The 21,483-nt window shown below is 35.9% G+C and overlaps 1 protein-coding gene across 6 annotated transcripts in view; it reads left to right on the plus strand.

Moving 5' to 3' along the window:
• The window catches only part of Rabep1 (rabaptin, RAB GTPase binding effector protein 1), a 175,121-nt gene that overhangs the window by 129,039 nt on the left and 24,599 nt on the right, over nt 1–21,483 (plus strand). For all 6 annotated transcript variants that reach the window (XM_021238511.2, XM_021238510.2, XM_087192008.1 and 3 more), the window contains exons 5-10: nt 4,747–4,866; nt 8,620–8,755; nt 12,263–12,441; nt 15,459–15,590; nt 17,961–18,428; nt 19,581–19,685. In XM_021238511.2, the coding sequence (XP_021094170.2) occupies nt 4,747–4,866; nt 8,620–8,755; nt 12,263–12,441; nt 15,459–15,590; nt 17,961–18,428; nt 19,581–19,685 (1,140 nt within the window). The remainder of the gene's footprint in view (nt 1–4,746; nt 4,867–8,619; nt 8,756–12,262; nt 12,442–15,458; nt 15,591–17,960; nt 18,429–19,580; nt 19,686–21,483) is intronic.

Raw genomic sequence — 21,483 nt, forward strand, 5'->3', positions numbered from 1 at the left:
AATTCCAAACTACCTTTGACTTTGAAGATATTTTAAGCTAACATATTTTTCCAAACAGTACTTAGTTCAAAATGAATGATTTTTAAGGATCTGAAAATAAAGTGAAAGTGAATCTGAATTTCTTTTCTTAAAATCCTATTCACATTTGGGTAGATTTTCTGAATTCTGAACAATTTGGGATAAGTTTCAGTTCTTTTCATTCACTGTGTAAGTGTAAGTTTCATTTTCATTAGTAGGAGGAGCTCCAGCTTTTTGTCTCTACTGTTGTTTCTCTGTGCATGTAGGTATGTGCATGTAATATATAAAAAATGAAAATTTAGTTCCTCACCATTTTACTAATTTAATAAGTAGTTTCCTTTTAATCCATACTTTTAAGAATGGAATTTGGATGGTTTTAGGGATCATTCTTTGAGTTTGCTTCATTTAGATATTAAAAAGTAAAATAACATTTAAAGTATTTTTATGTACTTGGAAGCCTTTTTATAACAACTTAATTATCTAACACTTTAGAAAACACGTTCTGTTTTGTGTTTTAAAATATCATCACTAGCACTTGAGAGGCTGAGGCAGGAAGATCACCATGAGTTGGAGGCCAGCCTGGGATAGTGAGGTCAAGGCTATATTGGACTATATAGACCCTGTCTCCCCCCCCCCCCATTAAGTTTATTGGTACATTTTAGGTATAAAATGCAGTTACATACATCATTGGGATCTTGTACCATTACATGAGTATCTTGGTTCTTACTTTTTTCCCCTTCCCCTGCCCACCCTTCCCTATTTGCAAAGACTTTGTTTCCATTTTTTTCCTTTTCTCATATTTTTTCTTTTCCCATCTTTCCTTTCCCCTACCCCTCCCACTTCCCCTGCTCCTTTAGACCCTACTTCCTATTACACAATATCCATTATACATTTTTAAAATAACAATATCAAGATCTAGGAGACATTACCACAGATTTCATGGAATTTAAAAGGATATAGAAAACATATTACAAAAATCTGTTTTGGAACAAATTTGACAACTTGTAAGAAGTACCTTGGAAGACAAATTAATGAAACTAACTCTGGAGGAAATATAAAATTTGAATAGCACCTATTAAAGAAAGTATATTCCTAGCTTGAAAACCTACCTATATGACAACAACAGGCTCATATACATTTTAACTGATAAATTATATTAAACATTTAAAGCAGAAAAAAAAAAGGAACACTTCTCCCCTCATTTTAGGGAATCAGCATTGTGCTAATCCTAAAATTGGATAAAGATAATAGAAGAAAAAAGTATGAACATAGAAATTTGTTTAACAAAACAAACTATTAGAAATCAGATCTAGGGGGCCAGGGATTTAGCTCAGTGGTCCCGGCGCCTGCCTTGCAAGTGCAAGGTCCTGAGTTCGATCCCTGGTACCAAAAAAAAAAAAAGTGATCAGACCCCAAATATTTTGGGCTGGGATTTAGCTCAGTGGTTCTGCTGCCTGCCTAGAAATCATATCTGGCAGTGTTGGTTCAGAATTGGAATATCCATCCCTAGAAGTCATCATTTTAACAGAGGAAAGGAAAAATCCATGTGATCCTGTCAGCAGTTGAAGAAAAAGTATTGGACTAAATCCTACAGCTGTTCATGGTAAAAGCTATCAGGAGACTAGAAATAGAACAGAACCTTCTCAACAGATTAAAGACATGTAATCCATACTTCCTGCAAAAATGCCTTATATGAATGGAGAAGATACAATGCTTTCTCCCTAAGGTGGGGAACAAGGGCAGATATGCTTACTCTTCATCTGTCCATTAAACTTTGAAACATAGGCCCAAACCAAAATAGTCTGGCAATAAAATAACACAATTAGGATAGGATCGGCAAGGTAGAAGCAAAATTTTTATATGTAGATAAAATGATCATCTACAGAGAAGATACTAAGAAATCCCTAGGAGCCCCTAGAACTTGTATTTGAATTTAGCAGGGTTAGAAAACACAGGGTATATATAAAAATTCAGGTCTATGTATACTTGCTATAAATGAAGAATTGGATATTGAAATTTAAAAGTTATGTAGGAGTACAAAGGACCTAGAAAAGTAAAAAGAAAAAGAAACAAAAAAACAGTGTTGGAAGATGTTTAGTACCTAATTTTAAGATTTCCTTTAAATCTGCAATAATCAAGGCAGTGTTGGTGTAAGGAAAGACATATAGATCATTGGAATAAAACAGAATTTAGAAATAGAACCACACATATATAGTCCACTGAGTTTTGAAAGATTATTTAATATTAATATTTTATAGACTCTAGGGCCAGGGATTTAGCTCAGTGGTTTCGCCGCCTGCTGCGCAAGCGCAAGGACCCGAGTTCGATCCCCGGTACCAAAAAAAAAAAAAATTTTATAGACTCTAAACTCAATTCAAGAGCCAAGGAAAAGATAGTGTTTTCAGCAAATGGCACTAGAACACCTGGTATTTGTATATAAAAAATTAACCTCAACCCTTTATTTCCATATATAAAAATAACTTGAAAGGATCTATGAACTTAAATATAAAAGACTAAAACTATGAAACTTTAAGAAGAAATTATAAGGGAAAATGTTTATGAATTTAGAGTAGGCAAGAACTTCCTAGGATACAAAAAACATGTACAAAAGAAAAAAATTGATAAATGAGATTCCATCAAAATTTAGAACTTTAAATGACATCATTAAAATGAAAAGTAGTCCTTAAACAGACCATATTTATAATGCATATAACCTATGAACAGAATATATAAAGAACTCTTACAGCTCATTAATAGACAACCCAATTAAAAAGTAGACACAAGGAGATGGTAAATAGCCAGTACAGCACAAGGAAAGGGGTGCAACACTAGAATCAGAAAAATACTAATCAGTACAGTAACAAGATTGAATTATACACTCATTAGGGAGATGAAGTTAAAAGTTTTAAAAATCTTGTCATGACTTTCTTTTTGTTGGATTCTCCGCCTTTGCATTTAATTTGTCACACCCAACGGATCCTTCAGCTGGGCTTTCTGGGGTTGTGATCCTCATTGTCTTTCCTAGGATATTATCTAAACTTTTTTGGAGTGTTGGTTTGGTATTCATGAAGTTCCTAAGGTTCTCTTTATCATGAAAGTATCTTATTTCTCCATCAATTTTGAAGGATAGTTTTACAGGGTACATCAGTCTGGGTTGCAGGCTGTTTTCCATTAAGGCTTGAAACACATCACTCCAAGCTCTTCTTGCCTTGAGGGTTTGCACTGAGAAGTCTGCTGTAATTCTGCTGGGCTTTCCTTTGTATGTGACTTGTTTCTTTTCTCTCTCTGCTTGTAGAACTTTGTTCTTCTGTTGGGTTTCTGGAATCTTAACTATTATATCCCTATGTGTATATTTTTTTGATCAAGGCTAGTTGGAATCCTATATGCCTCACTTATCTGTAGGTCAAGTTCTTTTCCCCTGCTTGGGAAGTATTCTGCCATCACTTCTGTGAACAGTTTTTTTTATGTCATCTGCACTCTCTCCTGTTTCTTCATTGACTCCAGTCAGTCTTATATTATTCTTCTTTGCATCATCTAGCAGCTGCTGGATTGCTTTCTTGTGGTCCCTTACAATTTTAAAGCAATTTTTCTTTTTTTTCTTTTCCTGGTCACTAATTGCAATCTTATCTTATATGTCTGAAATTCTGTCCTCACATTGGTTCATTCTATTGTGTAGACTTTTGATGGAGTTTTTAATCTCCTGGAAATCTGTTTCCATCTGTTTTATGGATTCCATTTGTTTCCTATGTTGGGATTCCATCATGTTCCTCAGATCCTTGGTTTTTTTGTCTGTGTCCTCTCTAGATTTATTAATCATGTCTTGCACTGTGGGCACAATCTTTGCTATTAGCTGAGAAATTATTTCTGATTTCATTTTTTCCAGATCCTCTTTTGTTGTCAGTTCAGGGAGTCCAGGTGGTTGAGTATCATTTTTCTATCTTGTTTCCCTTTGGGGTTGCTTTAGGTGATCTAGAAGTCTGTTTTTGTGGCTTGTTTACATGTCTTCTCATTTGCAGGGGGGGAGCACAGGGGGGTGCTGCTGTTGCCTTCCTACCTCACCTCCTCTGCCCTAGGAACAGTGGAATGGCGGCAGGGGAGCCTCCTGCTGGGCACCAGGATTGGCTCACCCCCTCTGCCCTAGGGGCGGTGGAATGAGGGTGGGGAGCCTCCTCCTGGGCACTGGGATTGGCTCACGACCTCTGCCCTAGGAGCGGTGGAATGGCAGCCTATAGACCCTGTCTTAAAAAACTGGAAAAAAAAAGTGCTTTCAATATTTTTAGTTATGATCCCACTAAATTAGTCACTAGGACCTAAAAAATTGCTTATGTGTATTTCCTTTTACATATAAAATATTTTTTAACTCAGTTGCTCAATTAAAGAGTCAAATCTGGGGCCAGGGATTTAGGTCAGTGGTGCCGCTACCTGCCTCACAAGTGCAAGGTCCTGAGTTTGATCCCCGGCACCCCCCCCCCCCCAAGTCAAATCTGTCATAGTGAATGTATTTTTCTGTTTCAAATTTTAAATGAAATATCTGGGAAAATTGATTATGATTTGACATTCTAGTAATGTACCATTGAAAAGTTAGATTTACTTCAGTTTTGAAACTTCAATAAAGTGCTTAATATAGTTATTTGTTATATTAATTTTTACCAAATGGATGTGCCAGAATTTCTCTGAAAAGCAATAAATGAATAAGTTGTTACATTTAATTCTTGTTTTTAACCACAGGCCCAAGAAGATGCTGAAAAACTTCGGTCTGTTGTGATGCCCATGGAGAAGGAAATTGCAGCTTTGAAAGATAAGCTGACAGAGGCTGAAGACAAGATTAAAGAGTTGGAGGCCTCAAAGGTTGTGAAACATTGTAATCCATGGGGCCTAATGCCATGAACAAAATTAGAATCACCAAGGGGTATAAACTAATTTAGACTATGTATTTTATGAACCTTGCTTTGGTTTAAAATACAGAAAAACTGCATTGAGATGATTTGCCCATATGGATATTTTAAATAAATAATCACACGCGAAAGCACAAGGTCCCGAGTTCAATCCCCAGTACCAAAAACAAACAACAATAAATAAATAATCACAATAATGATGCCTTATCACAGTGGCTACTTTATTTCAAAGCTATTGTTCCTTTTCTTATCAAAATGAGACTTAATCCCATTAAATTTTCTTATCGAGGAAAATAGTCTTCAAAGTTGACTTTATTTTCCTATGCTAGCCTCAGACTTACCTTTTAGAGATGATATAGCTATAGTATGGCTGAATTTGTTTGCCATAAAGACAGTAAAGAAACACAAAGGGAGTTGTGTTGAACCTTTTAATAGAAGAAAGTAGGAAGCTGATGATTTAGCTCCCCTTCAGTGAGGGTGTTTGTTAGCTTTCCATCATTATGGAAAAATACCTGAGAAAATCAAGTTGAAAGTAGGAAAGGTTTATTTTGGGACACCGTTTTTAGAAGTTTGAGTCCATGATCACTTGGGTCTGTTGCTTCTGGTCCCCCGATGAGACAGAACATCTTGGTAGGCAGGAAAGACACAGCGAGAGAGAGAGAGAGAGAGAGAGAGAGAGAGAGAGAGAGAGATCCCAGTAGGCCATTAAATTATATATCCTTTAGTGGATTAATCTGTTAATGGTCATTGATGAGGTTAGAGCCATTGTGATCCAGTGACTTCCCAAAAGCCCCACCTCTAAACATTGTTGCATTTGGAACCAAGCCTTCAACACATGATTCTTTTGGATGATGTTTCAGATCCAAACTGTAATACTTAGTATGCACGAAGCCCCTGGGTTCACCTCCTAGGTACACTAAAGGAAAGGAGGAGAAAAAGGTAAATACTGAAAAGAAAATAGGAAAGAAAGAAACTGGGAAAAAGATGAAAGTACAAAATAGGAATAAGGGGCTGGGGATTTAGCTAAGTAGTTCCACTGCCTGCCTCGAAAGTGCAAGGTCCTGAGTTTCATCCCCGGTACCAAAAAAAAAAAAAAAAAAAAAAAAAATTGCCTGACACAAAATGGGAGTAAGAATATCATTAAGCCTGGTAAAAGTAAACTGATACATACTACAATATTATCAGATTTTTTTAAAATCTAAGTTTTTATTGCTTAAGAGATGTACCTAGAATAAAACCACAAGGTAAGATTAAAGAAATACAGATATATAAATCTTAACCAAAAGAAAATAGTAAAACAACTGTTACATCAAACAGGATAAGGGTAGAAAGAACTAATAGAGACAAAAAAGGACCCTATCTAATAATTCATTAGTAAGATCATGAATTTGAATGAATCTTCTGTAATCTTTTTTTTTTTCTTTTTAAACTGGGGATCTAACCCAGGGCTTTTGCACTGAGCTATCTAGCCTTTTTCATTTTTTTAAAATTTTGAGATAGTCTTGATGATTTTCCCAGGCTAAGCTTGAACTTTGGATCCTCCTGTCTCAGCCTCCCAGAGTGTTGGGATTATAAACATGCTCCACCATGCCTGGCTACCCTGTATAATTCTGATATGTGTGAATTAAAAGGTGACAGTTATGTGGAGAAACTGATATTCACAAATTACAGTAGGAGAACTGATCATTAGACAAGGAAGGCAAACAGAAAAAAACAATAGGGCTGTAGGAGTTCTGAAAAATTAGGATAATTATTTTATTTAATAGACACACTAAACCCTGTACCCAAGAAAGAGACAATGTTTTATGTAGTAGTAGAGTGTAGTAGTTAAAAGTTCAGTGTTATCACCTTGGGCAAATTAATCTTACTATGCTTTTAGTTTTCTCAGTCATAAAGTAGGTAAAATAAGGTTATTTACCTCAAGGGTATTATGGGATCATTCCAATTAATACAAACAGGGTGGTACATTCGGCAAAGCATACATTTAGATACATAATATATTTTAACATGTATCTTCTCATAAGGTCACAAAGGAAGGATCAACAAATTTAAAGGAACTGATATTGTACAGACCCAATTCTCTGATCACAGGTTATTTGATTATTTATAATAAAATGACAATTAAAAATGCCTAGAAACAGAAGAAAAACAGCTCTTGGAAAAAGTAAACATAAGATATTTAGAGTGAGTAATGTGAATATTTAACTCAAGAATCTAGTTGGTGTGGTGGTATACATCTACTCATTCTACCAGCTGTAACTTCTTAGAATAAACATTCAAATCAATTAATAATAATTAATTTCAAATATTTGAAAGCTATTGTGAATAAGTTTGGGAAGATTGTAGAAGTAGTAGCATTAGTATTTGAATTTGATAAATTCCTTATCCCCTAACAATCCGAATTAAAAATACAGTACTTTGGGGCTGGGGATTTAGCTCAGTGGTGCTGCTGCCTGCCTTGCAAGAGCAAGGTCCTGAGTTTGATTCCCCATACCAAAAAAAAAAAATAAAGTACTTAGATATCATTATCTTGGCCTTTTGGCTAGAATCAAGTGTAATGGTATACCACCATTTTATACTGCCATGTTGGTTTTCTGTGACTGTCAGCTGATAGCAGAGAAAGTGCCTTACAATGGTCACCACTTTGCCATGCATGTTTAATGCCTTATCATTGCCTGACAATTTCTAGCAAAGCATCAAACCACAGCTTAATCATTTTAGTATCTGACTATAATGGCCTAGGAATAAAGATAACTGTTTTAAGTTTAAAGAAGTAAGAAGATAAAAGGTGTGAAAATGACCTTTGAATATGAAATTAGATATAACCACTTGAAAAAGCTGAAAGTTAACTCAATGATTAGAATTTAGGATGAACAGTTTACATGATAAGGTAAAACAAGTGACTTGTACTAGATTTTCTGGGGTAGTTTTGTATTTTACTTTGGCTATAAGTATTTCACATATTTAGACTGTATTGTTAATATTCTGAATATTGTTAATCCTTCAGAAATAAAGGATTTTATGAAAAGATATGATTTTAAAAAATATTGTACATTCAGGGCTGGGGATGTAGCTCAGCGGTGCTGTGCCTGCCTGGCAAGTGCAAGATCCTAAGTTCAGTTCCCAGTACCAGAAAAAAGAAAAAAAGGGAAAAAATATTCTGCATTTGCCTTCAAGTTTGTGTGGTTATAGTGACTTCCTCTCTCAGCTTCCATGAATATATGTGTCAGTGAAAAGTTTGTCCTTTATTATAAATTTAAGGCATTTGGAATTACCTCACCAGAAATTTTAAAAAGCAAAGCTAAAAGACACAGTACAATTTTTATCCTTAGAAATTACTGTTTAACAAAAAAGCAAAGCATATACTATATTATTGTATAGGATTAAAGAGGCATATGCATACATTGCTCTGGACATGCAAACTAGAGCTACATTTTTGTAAAGCAAGGCACAAACATCTCAATTGCATATTTACTGAGATGATGGGATTATTGAGAATAACTATTGTGCTTTCCTGAGTTTTCTGTAATATGTGTTTTATGATTAAAATTATAAATATTAGTTTTTTTATAAATGTAGATTTATGTAAATGTAAAATTGTAAAGAATTTACCATTTTTTTTTTTTGTTTTTTACAGATTACCATTATACACCTAAGATAGACACTATTGTAAATTTCAGTTTGATAGAATTGCATCTTCTTTTAGGTTAAAGAACTGAATCATTATCTGGAAGCTGAGAAATCTTGTAGGACTGATCTGGAGATGTATGTAGCTGTTTTGAATACTCAGAAATCTGTTCTTCAGGAAGATGCTGAAAAACTTCGGAAAGAATTACATGAAGGTAAATAAATGTTCTAAATATTTTTATTTCAATCTCTGATAGAACTAAGTAAAATAAAATTGATATTGACTAACAATAACAAATTCTAAAACACCCATGCAACATATTTGTGATTGAATTTAAGCTTTGTGATCACTTTGAATGTTCTCATGAAAAGCTAAGGGTGTGAGGACTAGTAAGGGGGTTGGATTGTGTTAATGGCTCCTCTTTCCTCCATAACCCCAGTAAAGATGTCACAAGGCCTTTGCTTTGAGCAGAAAGATCATAAGGCTGGAAACTTGTTTAAACATTTATTTTGATGGGGTTGAATTAGCAAAAATGATAGTGGGATAGAGAGTTTGGACAGTGCATTCTGGAGGCCTTATGTAACATTTCTGTTTCTAAGCAACAATTTTAATATTACTAGTCTTGTATCAGAATGATGCACAAATTAACTCTGTATTTTCCAAACTGATTATCAAGAATTTTTTTTTTTTGATACCAGGGATCGAGCCCAGGGCCTCGCACTTGCCAGGCAGGTGCTGTACCACTGAGCTAAGTCCCTGGCCCTATCAAGAATTTTAAAAAACCCTTAATCATATAGCTATCATTAATAAATGTCTATTTTAAACAGCAAAGATTAAGAGCTCGGCATGGCAGTGCACATCTGTAATCCTAGCACTTGGGAGGCTGAGGTAGGAAGATTGCCAAGTGTTCGAGGCCAGCCTAGGTTACATAATGAGTTCAAGGCCAGGCTAAACTACATAGCGAGATCCTGTCTTAAAAAACAAAACCAAAAAAAGCAAAAAACCAAAAAACCCCCAAAACCAACCAAACAAACAAAAATAAGTAAATAGCAAGGTCTAGCAACAAGTTTAATGACTGGTAATTTTGTAATAAGGATGAGCATAAATGATATATTAAGATAGCTGTAACAAGTAAAATATAAAAATTTCTATTAGTGATCAAATCATAGATATTATTAATCCTGTAATTTGTTTCTACATTTTACAGTTAGGGAAATGATGAGTTTCAGTTAGGAGATAGTGAAAATAAAAGTCTAACTTTTTTTTTCTTATCCAAATTGTGGACTCCTTTAAGTCCTTTTAAATTGTGGGTTATACTGTACTGGAACATACTTTAATGTGCAAGGTTTGGACTGTGGTGATAGAGTTCTACAATGAAAACTTTTAAGTATTTCAAATGCTATGGAAAATAGAGCTAAAAATAATTTAGGTTTACATATGAGTTTGTTTTTTCCCAAATAGTGGAAAGCCAAAATGATACCAGTCTACAGAATTATTTCATAAAATGTTGTGAAAATTACCTAAACATTGAATGGGTCTTTGTCTTTAGGAAACAGTTTTCAGATGCACTGTTGTAGTTGGTGATACCTATGCTGTCAGAGGGTATCCAAAAGAAAGAATTTCTGGCTAAATTTTGCATTCCAACCCTTCCAGAAATAGTGTAAGTCATTGTGACTACCAGAGCTTCCTGATCTATCTGAAAGAAGTGTCTGAGAAAGTTAATAAAAATGAGGAAGGGCATGGAGTATTTTCTGTACTATAAAACACTGAAAACTGGGGTCTTTAAATGAGAAGACAGATAAAAATTGAACAGCAGTGTAATTTACAGCCTAAATTGGTGGAAATAGATATGCAGTCAAATGAGTGCTATGCTGGGAAGTGTGTCCGGATATGGTAGTGCCACCAGTGAAGAGGTAAAGAGTGGCCAATTCTTTTCCTTCTTTTTTTTTTTCTTGTGCTGGGATTGAATTCAGAGCCTTTCATAGTGGTCTAACACTGAGCTATATCCCCAGCCCAAGAATGGACTGTTCTTTTTGTCCTAAGAACAGATGGGTTTATTAAAAAGGTTATTCTTTTTGTTTGGTTGGTTTTATTTATTGACATAGAGTCTCACTGTATTGCTGAGGCTAGTCTTGAACTACTGAGCACAAGCAATCCTCCTGCCTCAGCCTCCTAAGTAGCTGATACTATAGGCATGTACCACTGTGCTTGGCTGGAAAAAATTACTCTTTTTTTTGGTACTGGGGATCAAATTCGGGACATTGCGCTTGTGAGGCAGGCACCAGAACCACTGAGCTAAATCCCCGGCCCGAAAAAATTACTCTTAAGTGGAGTTTAGTTTATTCTTTTTTTTTTGTTATTCTGTTGTTTTTTCTTCTATTAAGTGGAGTTTGAAAGATGGCTAGGTACTTGTCAGGTAGCCCAAGAGGAGCATGGCAGGCAAGGCTGTTTGCATGTAGTATAGCTAACTGAAGAAGTACAAGAAGAGTGCTTTGGTACAATTAGGATGCAAGAGACAACGGAAAAAATATGGATTAGAGCAGTGGACATGAGTCAGATCACCAGGGTCTTAAGCTAAGGATGTTGAATTTTATCAAATGGGCAGTAAGGAGTCTCTGAAGGTATTTTTTAAAAAGAATAGTTTCATTGAGTTATAATTCACATGCATCTTTTAAAGTATACAATTTAATGTTTTTAAACATATTCACAGAATTGTGCACTATCAACCACTGTCTAATTTCAAAACATTTTCATTACCTCAAAAAGAAAATCTTGTGCCCTATTTTCAGTCACTCCCTATCTTTCCTTGCCCACGCCAGCAGCAATCATGAATCTACTTTGTGTTTTTGTGGATTTGCCTATTTTGGACTTTAATATGAATGAGATTTTATAATATGTGCCCTTTAACATCTGGCTTCACTCAAGGCTTTTAAACTGGAGAGAAATAATACTAATTTTGTATTTTAGAAAGTTCAATTTAACACCAGTGTGGAGGATAGGAAAAAGAGGGCAAGATTGAGGACAGGAAGAATGAGAAAAGGGACTGCTGTCACAATTGACTTGTAAAGTGTTGGTCTAAGACAGAAGTCAGATGTGTCATTCTGCAAAGGAGGCAGAACTAGTAGGTCTCAGTCTTTGCTGAATGTGTTGGGGTAAGGAGAAGTATGGTTGTGTCTCAGGTTTCTGACTTGAGTGGCTAGGCAGATGTCAGCAGTATAAAATGGCTGAGCTGGTGGTGTCAACAATGGATGCATTTTACAAAGATTCCTTGACATACCATGAGAGGTCAACAGTCAATGGGCCCAGGAGGGATTCCTGGATGACAGATGTATCAAAATGTGCTAAACACAATTACAAGTGGTTATTACACTTTGGTCTTTAGAGTAGTTATTTGCCAAAGAGTATTTCCTGCACACTTGTTCATTTGAGTTGAACTGTGAAAAGTGCTTTTTTGTCAAATAAATTTGGGAAATGCTGTATTATATATCATCTAGAACTTCTAAATGTGGTTAAGGATAGGAGCACATTTTGAGAGACTGCATTAGAAAGATGGTTTGGAGATAGCTGCCCTGTTCAACTATAGATTGCTCCTCGGTGCCAGCCAAGGGCAAAGTCCCAGACAAAATGAAACATTGGCCAGACCTGAACCAGTACCCCTATGCTAAAGAAATTTCCTTCCATTAAAATTCATTGCTTTTGATTGGCGGGGTTTCTTAAACAGTTTGCCATCTCTTGGAGCAAGAGCGACAGCAACACAACCAGTTAAAACATACATGGCAGAAGGCTAATGACCAGTTTCTGGAATCTCAGCGTTTGCTGATGAGAGACATGCAGCGAATGGAGATTGTGCTAACTTCAGAACAGCTCCGACAAGTTGAAGAACTGAAGAAGAAAGATCAGGTGAATAGCAGTTTTGTGGGACTTGTTTATGTTGTTAACAGTAGCGCACACACACACTGTGATTTTATTACCTTACATATCTCAGAGATTGACTTAAGCTAGAAGGTAATGTTTGCTGCTTTTATTATTTGCTTTGCTGGGGATCAAACTAAGGGTCTTGTACATTCTAGGCAAGTGCTGCACCACTGAGCCGTATCACTTGCTCCTGGATTTTTAAAAAATATTTTCTTTAACTTAAAAGCTACATTTGAGGGATTTTGTCTTTCAACTTTACAAATGGCTTTATCTAGGGGGAAAAAAAACTTTAAAAATGACCCTTATCAGAGACTGAAGGATGCAACAGTGCATATTTCTGAGAAACTCTTTCTCTATGGTGCTGTGTAGTTCTCCTCGGGTTCCTGAGTTTGTCTATCCAGGACAAATTTTTTGGTCACATTGCTCTAAAAGCTTGCTTAGAAGGTGACAGAATAGGGATGGAGAAGCTGAATGATACGGATAGATGTTCAGAATGCTTCATACCCAATATCCTGTTTATTTTTTAAAAAATTAAAATTACATGATCAACATAAAAATGTACTGTCATGTTAATTATGGCTTATTTTAAATACAAAATGAAATAATTAAGTTTAAAGTGATTGAATGAAAATCCCCCTTGGTATCTCCCACACTTCTCTTTCCCAGAAATAGCTGCATTTCCTAGTTAGAGAGTCTTCCAGACTAGTTCCATATATTTGTTTCTTTTTTTTGTTTTTTTGGTCTTTTTGAGACACTATGCAGTTCAGGCTAGGCTTGAACTCACTTTGTAGCCCAGGCTGGCCTCAAACTCGCAGTGATCCTGCCTCAAGTTCCATATATTTATGGCATACATTTAGGGTAGCTCCCTTTGCCCCATGCAATTTATATCATACCATAAATACTGATACTATAACTTATTTTCCCCATAATAATAATCCTGGATATATTTTCATATCAGAGTTCTATCCATTCTTGTTATTTGGTAGCATGGATGTATTATAGTTGATTTAATCTTTCTTTATATGGGCAGCTAGATCCTTTCTCCTTTCTTTTGTCATCTCAAGGAGTTTTGCAGCTAGTATCTTTTCCATGTTGTACGTGTGTGCCAATATATCCTTAGAATAGCTACATAAAAGTGTTCACTGCTTTTCGAGGTATTTTAAGAAATATTTTAGGGCCAGGGATTTAGCCCAGTGGTGCCACTGCCTGCCTCGCAAGTGCAAGGTCCTGAGTTTGATGCCTGGTACCCCCCCAAAAAAATGAAAGAAAAAAAAAAAGAAATATTTTAAATTGCCTTATGTGACTTCAATTAGATTTTCTTCTACAGAAGTTTCTGTTTTTGAAGCTGGCCATGGTGGTGCATGCCTGTAATGCCAGCACTTGGGAGGCTGAGGCAGGAGGATTGCCATGAGTTCGAGGCCAGTGTGAGCTATATAGTGAGTTTAGGACTAGCTTGAACTGCATAGTGAGACCCTATCTTTTTAAAAAAAATTCTTTTTTGTCTTTTAATTCAGATTCATTCATCTTGTGGGTAGACATTGTCAACCTAAGAATTTAGATTCTAAAGTACAGATCTGTTGTGGATCTTTTGCTGCCCTTTAAAAAAACAGTCTAAGCCTTACTGAGGTTGTTAAGGCTTTTATTAGCATTTACTATGTGCTTGCTAGTATTGTGTTAAGGTTTTATATATAAAACCTTATCTCAGTCAGTTCTCAGAAAACAACAAAACACCATATGAAATGGGCACTACAGAATTAATCCTTTGTTACAGGCTAGGAAACAGGCTGAGAAAAGCAGTGGCACCTCTGAGGTTTGAGCCAGTGTCTGAGTCCAGAGGCTAAGCATGTAATCACTGTCCCTTTCTCTGTGTCCCTAATTTTTGATGCACCCGTGTGCTTTTCAGTCACAGTGAATTATTCAGTATTGGCCCACAAGCCTGCTCTTCTAGACCTCTGTCTTTTGTGCTTGCTTCTTCCTTTCTCCTTGGACCCTCTGTCTCTTCACATGCAAGTGGCAAACTCATTTTACTGTTCATTCAAGAATCAGCTGAAGTGTTACCTTATTTGGCCCCCTTTTCCTTTCCCTCAGATGAAATAGGTCTTTGTTTTTCTCATCCTGTAGAATTTTCAACATATATTGTAGTTGTGTGTTTTTTCTACTTCACTAGACTGTCTTGGGCATTGAAGATTATCTTATTCATCTTCTTGAGTGAATTATTACATCAATTTAGATAATTCCTGTTGTATTTTATGTAAATTTATATACATTTCTAATGGGTGTATAATGTCCTAGTAACGTTCCTATTTTTACAATAATTAGAAGAAATGTTCTATGTAAATTTTCTTTTTTGAGATTATTTGAAGGGGAGAGCTTTCTTTTTTTTTTCTTTCTTGCCTTTTTTTTTTTTTGAGGCAGGGTCTCAGTATGTACTTCAGGCTGATTTTGAACTCAATATGTAGCCCAGGCTGGCCTTGAACTCTCAGTGATCCTCCTACCTCAGCCTCCAAAGTGCTGGGATTACAGGCATGTGCCACTTCACCTGGAAGTTTTCTTTTGTTTTGACTTACTTTCGTAGTGTTCTTTTCTTGGAGGCTGCTTCCTTATTTTTTCTTTATAGCAGAGTTCTTAATTTGTGCTTACATTAAAATATTAAGTTATTAAAATATTAAAGTATTAAAATATTTTGTAATGACCACAGGCCTGTAAATGTGGTCACAAAACAAATAAGCTTAACTGTTCAATTTTCTGTTATCATTAAGCTCTCTGACCTGGGCGTGGTGGTATACACGCATGTAATCCCAGCACTTGGAAGGCTGAAAGGCTGGATTGCTATGAGTTTGAGACAGGCCTGAGTGAGACCTTGTCTCAGAAAACCCAAAAAACAAACAAACAAAAACATAAAGTATGCTCTTTTTAAAAAATTGTTTTGTGTGATTAAAGAACTGTATGACTTGTCAGTACAGGTTACCTGGGTAATATGTATGCTTTTTTCTTCTTTTTAGGAAGATGATGAACAACAGAAACTTAATAAGAGAAAAGATCATAAAAAAACAGACATTGAAGAAGAACTAAAAGTACCAGTAGTATGTGCTTTAACTCAAGAAGAATCTTCAGTCCACTTATCAAATGAAGAGGTATATAATTAAAATTATTTTATAAGCTAGGTGCAGTAACACATGCCTGTTAGTCCCAGGTACTCAGAAGGTTAAGGAAGGAGGATTTCTTGACCCCCGCGATTGAAGGTATCTCAAAAAAAAAATTATTAGGTACACATTGTCACCATTTTTGGCCTGCTCATATGTCAGTCAGGTACATTGTTTGGGAAGTAGATAGCTGAAAATTAGTATTCTATTGTTTCTATTCTATTCTATTAGTGTTCTTTTGTTTTTATGACATTAAAGATAGTGCTACTTGAAATATATTGGTGTTTCATTTACCATGTGAAGTAATTAGATGTTCTTTTCACCAATAATTCAAGTTTTTTTTTCTTTCTTTCCTTTTGTTTTTTTGGGACAGGATCTTGCTATGTAGTTCAGGCTGGCCTTGAACTTCTGGGAATCCTCCTGCATTAGCCTCCTGAGCTCTGGTATTACAGGCATGTGCCACTATGTCTGGCTCAAGAATTTAATACATTAGAATAAATCTTTAAATGATATCTGCAAAATCTTTTTTGATGTAATAAATATTGCTAATACTTTTACTTTTTGTTTAGAAAAGATTAAAGTATAGAAAAATTTAGCTTCCTGTAACATACGTGTCAGTTTTAACCAGTGTTAGGTCTTCAGCTCTGAGAACAGAGAGTCAAGTTTGGCAGACTGCTGTGAGGGCTTGTGGAACAAGGCAGTTATTGGGAATGGGTAGAGAGACCTAGAGGTGGAAAAGATAAGGTAGTGTTCCTTTGGTCTCATCACCTCTCACTTGCATTGTGGCAAGGGCCTCATCACTGGGTTTGCTACTTTCAGCCTGTCCACTCCATTGTACTCTTAGAGTTACTTTCAAATTCATTTTCTTAAGTACAGCTATAGTCAGGCCACTCTTCTACTCAGTAGCCATCACAGCCTCCCATTACCTGTATTGTTGAGTATAAATTTTTCACACAGACAGTTGAGGCCTTCATCCTAAGTGTTTTATTTTAACCACATTGTTCATTGTCTCTCTACCTTGCATATTGGGTTTGGACCTGGAATGTTTGCCTCCCTCTGCCTTTCTGAGCATTGAAATGTTCATGCTGATACCTCCTTTTCAATGAATGAAATCCTTCTCTTGTTGCCTTCAGATAAGAACTGAGATCCTTAGCTGGGTGTGCAAGGGCCTTCCCATTTGAATGGCCTTTCTAGCCTATCCAGTGCTCTTACTTCAGTAAAGCCAGACTGGTCTGCTTACTTACTATGCATGCTTATAACACTTATTTATTCTGTGCCTTTTGAAATACCTTGTAGAGTTTTGTACTCATGGGGATGGAGGTGTAGCTCAATAGTAGACTACTTGTTTAGCATGTTTTAGGCTCTGGATTTGGTTCTGAGCCCTGAAAAAAAAAATTCATACACACTTTCTCAACCCCCACCTCTTTTGCTAGCTCAGTGAACAAGTTTTAGATTGATTAAAAATCTTTTATTCATTTTCAGAGATACCATATTTGTTTAGTTTGTAGATTTACTCTGAGCCTTGTATAGTCTTTCTGGTGGCTTATATTTTCATTTTATGAGTAGTAGGAACAATTGGACGTTAAATTTCTTTTTAAATCCTAGTAGACACTGAAAAGTATGATGTAGTTGTTTTTGTGCATTCTTTGTTTTGGAGCATACACTGAGGACCACTTGACCTAATTCTGCTGTACATTTTTAAGATAGATTTCCAGAAGAATGTCTCAATTTCTGGGTGCAACCAAATATTACATGATTTGTGCATCATGTAGTCATCTATCCAGGAATGTTTGAAAAGCAGGAAAACAGGAAAGGGAAAATTGTTAGGATCACAGTAAAGTTTTCTATCTTAACATATCTAGATGACATTATGCATAACATTATTTCCCAACATTTGAAATACCTTTTAGACTTTAAGTTCTGATATTTTGGAGTTTGAGTGTTGTATATTATTGTTTTGTGTTTAAAGTTAATATGGAATGCTTTGGAAATTTAGACTTATGCTAAAAACATTTAGAATTTTTAGGACCTCTTTTTTAGCATGATGCTTAGAATATGCTTTTCTCAGTAAGTAATAGGAAAAGTAATATAAAAATATTACGGAAGATTTGAAAAGTATAGGAAATACACAAATAAAAAATAACTTATAGCTAATCCACCTCTTATATTCTCAATACCAGGTTTAGTGCCCAAAGAGTGTCATGTAGAAGACACTCTAAATATTTGTTTAATGCTATATATGAAAATAGCACATTAATGGTTATTTGTAACATGGCAAAATACATTAAGTATATGGTAGTTTTCCTCTTTAGAGATACAGAGAATTGTCTAACTTGGAAATAACATATTTTCACATTTCAGGAGCATGTAGACAGTACCCATGGTTCAGTCCATTCCTTAGATGCAGATTTATTGTTACCGTCTGTAGATCCATTCAGTAAATCGGATAATGACATGTTTAAAGATGGACTCAGGAGAGCACAGTCTACAGACAGCTTGGGAACCTCGGGCTCATTGCAGTCCAAAGCTTTAGGCCATAACTTCAAAGCAAAATCTGCTGGAAACCTTGATGAGTCGGATTTTGGACCTCTGGTAGGAGCAGATTCAGTATCTGAGAACTTTGATACTGCATCACTTGGGTCACTGCAAATGCCAAGTGGGTTTATGTTAACCAAAGATCAAGAAAGAGCAATCAAGGCGATGACACCAGAACAAGAAGAGACAGCATCCCTCCTCTCCAGTGTTACCCAGGGTATGGAGAGTGCTTATGTGTCTCCCAGTGGTTACCGCTTAGTCAGTGAGACAGAGTGGAATCTCCTGCAGAAAGAGGTGAGTTATTTTGTTCTTTTCCCTTATACTTACTCTGAGGCATACAAGGTAGCTCTCAGATTTATTCTTTAAGTAACGCCTGGAGTGAGAGCAGGCATGTGTTGCCTACAAGTAAATGTTAACCCATATCATTTTCCCTTGTCATATTTTGCTTTAGCTCTTCCATGTTGTTTGTGACAGAGAAGGGAACTAACTAGCTAATGGTGTTAGAATTGGAGCAATATGTTTTATGAGCATCATCAAATTAGAGTAGCCCAAATTTCATTTTTCTAAAATCCGTATTCACAATTCACACTCATTCTTCTTTCCTTTAGGTGTGAAATGAAAATGTTCATCACCAGAAAGTGGGTTTTAGGAGAGGGTCAAAAAATAGAGAGAAAAGAAGGCATCCTTTAATGAGGGCAATTTTCCTCAGAATCTGTGCAAATTCAAAAGTTTAGGAGATAAAAACCTAAATATGTATTTACATAATGCTTTACAGATTACAGAGCCCTTTCACATACCTCCTCTAAGCTTTGTGATTGTAATGAAGCAATCAGAGCATGATTGTCTTCGGTTTACAGAAGAAGCAACTGGCTCAGAAATTTCAAGCCTTATTCAAATGTTCCCCTTGACCTAGTAGCAAAGCCTGGGCTAGAATCCAGGTGTTCTGGTTTGTAGTGGTTTCCCTCACTTAGGCTACTTCTTTTTAAAGAAGCACTTAATCAGGAAGTAGAGTAGCTTATTAAGCCTGAAAGAAGCTATTCTTCTTGGTCTCATGCAAAACAAATATGTGAAGGTGCTACTTAATAGTTTCATACCTGTTTTGTAATTGGAGCTGGTGAAATGGGGAACTGGCATTGTTTTTCCTTTTTTTCCCTTTCCCATTCGTTGGGTATCAATTGATTTAAATTCTTAGTGCCACAGTGTAGCACTTTTTGCTTGTATTCCTCAAATATGATGTTTTGTGGCCCTTGTTTTCCTATCATATTTGTACTGGAGGTTATGACTTCTAACCATATTATAACTTCTAACCATAAGACCCTGGAGAAATAGCTTACTCTATACTACACTTTTGAGTAATAGTGCTAAGACTGTGCTTGTGTTCCTAAAGATATGTGATACAGAATTACTTTGTTCTGCCTGATAAGAGATAAGTTTGATACCCTTCAGGTTCATAATGCTGGAAATAAACTTGGGAGACGTTGTGATATGTGTTCCAATTATGAAAAACAATTACAAGGAATTCAGATTCAGGAGGCTGAAACAAGAGACCAGGTGAGTTTCATTTGGATGTGCCAAATTGGTGAACTGTTGTAGTTTTTCATTTGGAGGTGTAGAATTGTCTGTTCCCCTCATTTGCTTATGAAGCATATCTATATTGATAAATTATGAAATAATCTGGCAGATTCAGTGGCTGTTACACTTCCATTAGGAGCCCAGTAGGATTTTGCTTTGTATATCTGTGCTTCATTAATGTGTCAATACCACATGGGTCCCTTCAGCTTTTAGAAAAATGCCACCTCATCTCCTTTCTCCTCTTTTCTTTCCCATCTAGTGCTCAGATGTAATGTTGGCATGATCTTATGCACGTGGAGATACTTCATGAAATGGAGATGAGGGAGATAGGAAGTTGACTACTGCATCTGATACAATAAAAGCTTAATTGAATCATATGAATAAGAATTTGGAATATTCATTTCTAATTGGCTACTTCTTGACATAAATTTGTTGAATTGATTAAAATTAATTTACAGACATATGGATTATCTATGCTCAGATTGACAAGCCCTGAGTACTTTTACAAATAACAGTATTGAATAATGGATACCCTGATAACATTTAGAAAATAATGTAGAATGTCTCAAAAGTTGACTTGTGGAAGCAAATGTAATTGTTCTTTAATGTGAAGAGTGTTCCTTTAATCTTTGAAGAACTCAAAATAGATTAGGATTAGTTTAATATTTTTAAACATTATTGGCACTGAGTTCCTCCATATATTTTCTTTTTTGTTGTTGTTTTTTGGTACCGGGGATCGAACTTGGGACCTTGCGCTTGCTAGGCAGGCGGTGACACCACTGAGCTAAATCCCCAGCCCCATATATTCTCTTTTCATGGATATTTCAAAGGTAGATTTTTAAAAATATTTGCAAAACTCAGAGAGTTGGCCTCTGATAATGTGGGATGAAAATAGGCCATCTTGGATCCCTTTGTCCTCTCTGTAACCATTACTGATGCCTCTTCTATGTCTGGTGTTTTCCTGGGCCTTGGCCTTTCAAATACAGCAAGAAGACAGTTATTTCCTGTAAGCTTTAAGAGTTGTGATCTGAAACATCAATTCAGTACTGTTTGTTCCTGGAGACATACAATTGGAATTAGAAGAGGGCACACAACTTAGCTGTAGGCTCAGGAAAGGCAACACTTGAGCTGTTTGTTTTAGAGCCTAGGTTAAAAATTATTTGGGAAAGGTAGGGAAGGAGAGAAAGAAAGAGTGCTCAAGGAAAGTAAAGATGTACAAAGGAACAGAGTTGTGAAAGAAAAGTTTGCAGTTTAGAAATTAGGAGTAGTTTTTTAGGCTGGGAAAGGGATGTTATAAAATAATGCTAGAAGAAGCTGCAAAGGAAAGCCAGGATGATATCATTGAGGCAGTGTGATGATTGAGGGAGTATTTAGATTTAACCTTGATGGCACTGGAGGGCATTTGGGGCCTTTTGTTTGTGTTTTTTTGGGGGTTTTTTTTGGTACCAGGGATCATACTCGGGACTTTGTGCTTGCAAAGCAGGTGGCGGAACCACTGAGCTAAATCCCCAGCCCTGGGGTCTTTTAAAGTAAGAAATAATAACTATTTTTCATTTTTATAAAATTTAGTGTTTCCATGGATTGTAGATTGGAGGCAGAGGATAGAATAGAGCAAGGAGTCCAGTGCTAGAGCTGAAAGGGTCCATAGGGAAAACAGTTTTCAAACGAAATCATGTGTATGAAAAATGATTTGTTAACTGTAAATCACTGCACAGTTGTCTCATGAGGTCATTCCATTTCTTTCTGAATTGACATATTCTCAAAAAAAATTAAAGAT

The sequence above is a fragment of the Heterocephalus glaber genome, unplaced genomic scaffold (assembly GCF_053883595.1).
Source record: "Heterocephalus glaber isolate CG9 unplaced genomic scaffold, H.glaber_assembly_v1.0 deba00001564, whole genome shotgun sequence".
Classification (NCBI taxonomy): Eukaryota; Metazoa; Chordata; class Mammalia; order Rodentia; family Bathyergidae; genus Heterocephalus; species Heterocephalus glaber.